This window comes from Glandiceps talaboti, chromosome 8, assembly GCF_964340395.1.
Source record: "Glandiceps talaboti chromosome 8, keGlaTala1.1, whole genome shotgun sequence".
Lineage (NCBI taxonomy): Eukaryota > Metazoa > Hemichordata > Enteropneusta > Spengelidae > Glandiceps > Glandiceps talaboti.
In genome coordinates, this window is record NC_135556.1 from 2777755 (window position 1) to 2779852 (window position 2098).

Below are 2098 nucleotides of genomic sequence, written 5' to 3' on the forward strand. Positions count from 1 at the left end.
TGTACATCTACAACAACATCTGACACCATTTAAATATCCGTTCGGTTATTTGGAGAACCCCAACGATCGCTTAAAGATAGCAGGTTTGCTACTTTACCTCGTGGGCTTCTCTTGTAAACACACGCTGTTTTCTTTGGCGTGAAGTAACGCTGACCTTAGCTTCATATGCGTGACCTTTATACCGGAAATGGATGTTTTTTTTGGTGTTTTTTTGCTGCATGACCTTGGTAAACAAAGCAACAATTTTTCACACATGTAGAATATATACGTTGCATATCGACTCCAAATATCCATGTCATATCGAAGCTATCCACCTCATTTTAACCAGGGTTTAACAGTGCATATCAATAATAACAATTAGATTTGTTCTATTCAGCTGTGTGAGGGCGCTGCATATCTAGGACAATTATGTTCAAACCACAGTCCCCTGTGAGCTAATACTCCATTCCAGGATGGTAATATTCTAGTCTAGGATGATCACAATACAAAATAATGACGTTAATTTAGTTATGTATGATATTCGAAAAATACCGTTACAAATGACTGTTACGGAATAGACTATTACCATCCTGGAATGGAATATTAGCTCACAAGTGACTGTGGTCCAAACGTTTGTTCTTTTGCTGATGTAAGATAGTGGGCAGTATAAAAGTATACTGTGTTGTAAAGTGACGGGTAGATTTTACTAAAAGGTAAACTGTGTGATGCAGTGAGTGATGGTGCGTGGTGGCGTTAAAGGGCCAAGGGGTCTTCAATGAATATTTTTGTGAGTCAAAAGTTGAATGCCATCGCAGAAGGTTTTAACTTGTATGGAGGACCATGGATGTATTTATTTGGAGATACATGGGACATGTGGGAGGACTTGGAACTCGGGCTTGGACAAGTCACCATGCTTTCCACTAGTTGTTATCAATGCATTGATTTGACTGACAGACAGTGTGTATTGTGTACTTTTGTTGAGAATAACTTAGCTCAGCAGCCTCTGCATCACTTTGTTCCGATTTCTTTCTTTAGGCTTTCTTGACTGAGCACTACGTATACGATATGGGATCTCCTGAAGTAAAAGACATTTCGTGGGGAATCATGAAAGTTGGATTGAATGACACGTACAAAGACTGCAAAACTTGGCCAGGTGGTAGTCGTACATGGGACTGGAGAGAGACGGGAACTCGACACACCCCTGGAGTACAACCGACAGATTTGAAAGAAATCGTCGAGAAGGGGGTAGATGTTTTGGTGATTGGAATCGGAATGGAAGAAAAACTTGGCGTTCCTAAGGAAACGTTAGATTACATAAAAGAACAGAACATTGAGGCCTTGGTTTTGCAGACCGAGAAAGCAGTTGAAAAGTATAACAGTTTGGTCAAGGGTGGTGGTGGCGGCAGAGTTGGTGCCATTTTTCACAGTACCTGTTAAAACACTTAGTATTACTTTCTGGGGTGCAATTTTTTTTAGCTGAGACGATTTTGATATTTATCTGTGATTTTACTGGATTGAATGTGTAATGAGATAAGCTGCTGACATAGAATAGAGTAGTGGGTTTAGATTTGATGGAATTGGTCACAAATTGATACATCGGGTCAAAGTTCGAAGTCTACAGTAGTAAAACAATGGTAAAATAGTAAATCAGATTTTTCAATTGCAGTGTATTCGTTTACACTATATGTACTCCTAGCACAAACGCTGCAGCCAAAATTAATGTCTTGCGTACATTTACCTGATATTTTTCTTTTTCAAAAATGTAATACATAACAAGTATGGCACACCTGCCATTGTGATACAAAGATAGGGATTACAACGTTGTAACAACGTGTTTCGTTGAATATATATCATGAATAAAGGAATAAATATACCAACCCTGTGTCTGCGTATGTTTTAGATTAGTGATGTGATAATGATGTGTTGTCATAGATACCATTCAGTCAAAGATATAGAACAAACGAGTAGGAAATGTATAAAGTGAGGTAAAATCTGTCCTTGTGTCAGGCCGATTGTATATAGTTGACTATGGGCTATATTACACGTATATAGATGACTATGGGCTATATTACATGTATATAATTGACTGTGGGCTATATTACATGTATATAGTTGACTA

The 2098-nt window shown here is 38.2% G+C and overlaps 1 protein-coding gene across 1 annotated transcript; it reads left to right on the forward strand.

Annotated features, from left to right (window-relative positions):
- Positions 1-421: 421 nt before the first annotated feature.
- Positions 422-1835, forward strand: LOC144438977 (mth938 domain-containing protein-like). The gene is made up of 2 exons (XM_078128209.1): positions 422-692; positions 1015-1835. Exon 2 carries the CDS (start codon positions 1045-1047, stop codon positions 1414-1416), a length of 372 nt encoding a protein of 123 aa, XP_077984335.1. The 5' UTR covers positions 422-692; positions 1015-1044; the 3' UTR covers positions 1417-1835.
- Positions 1836-2098: the final 263 nt, after the last annotated feature.

Coding starts and splice junctions, on each gene's coding strand:
- LOC144438977 (XM_078128209.1), top strand. CDS start 1,045: ATGGGATCTCCTGAAGTAAAAGACATTTCGTGGGGAATCATGAAAGTT.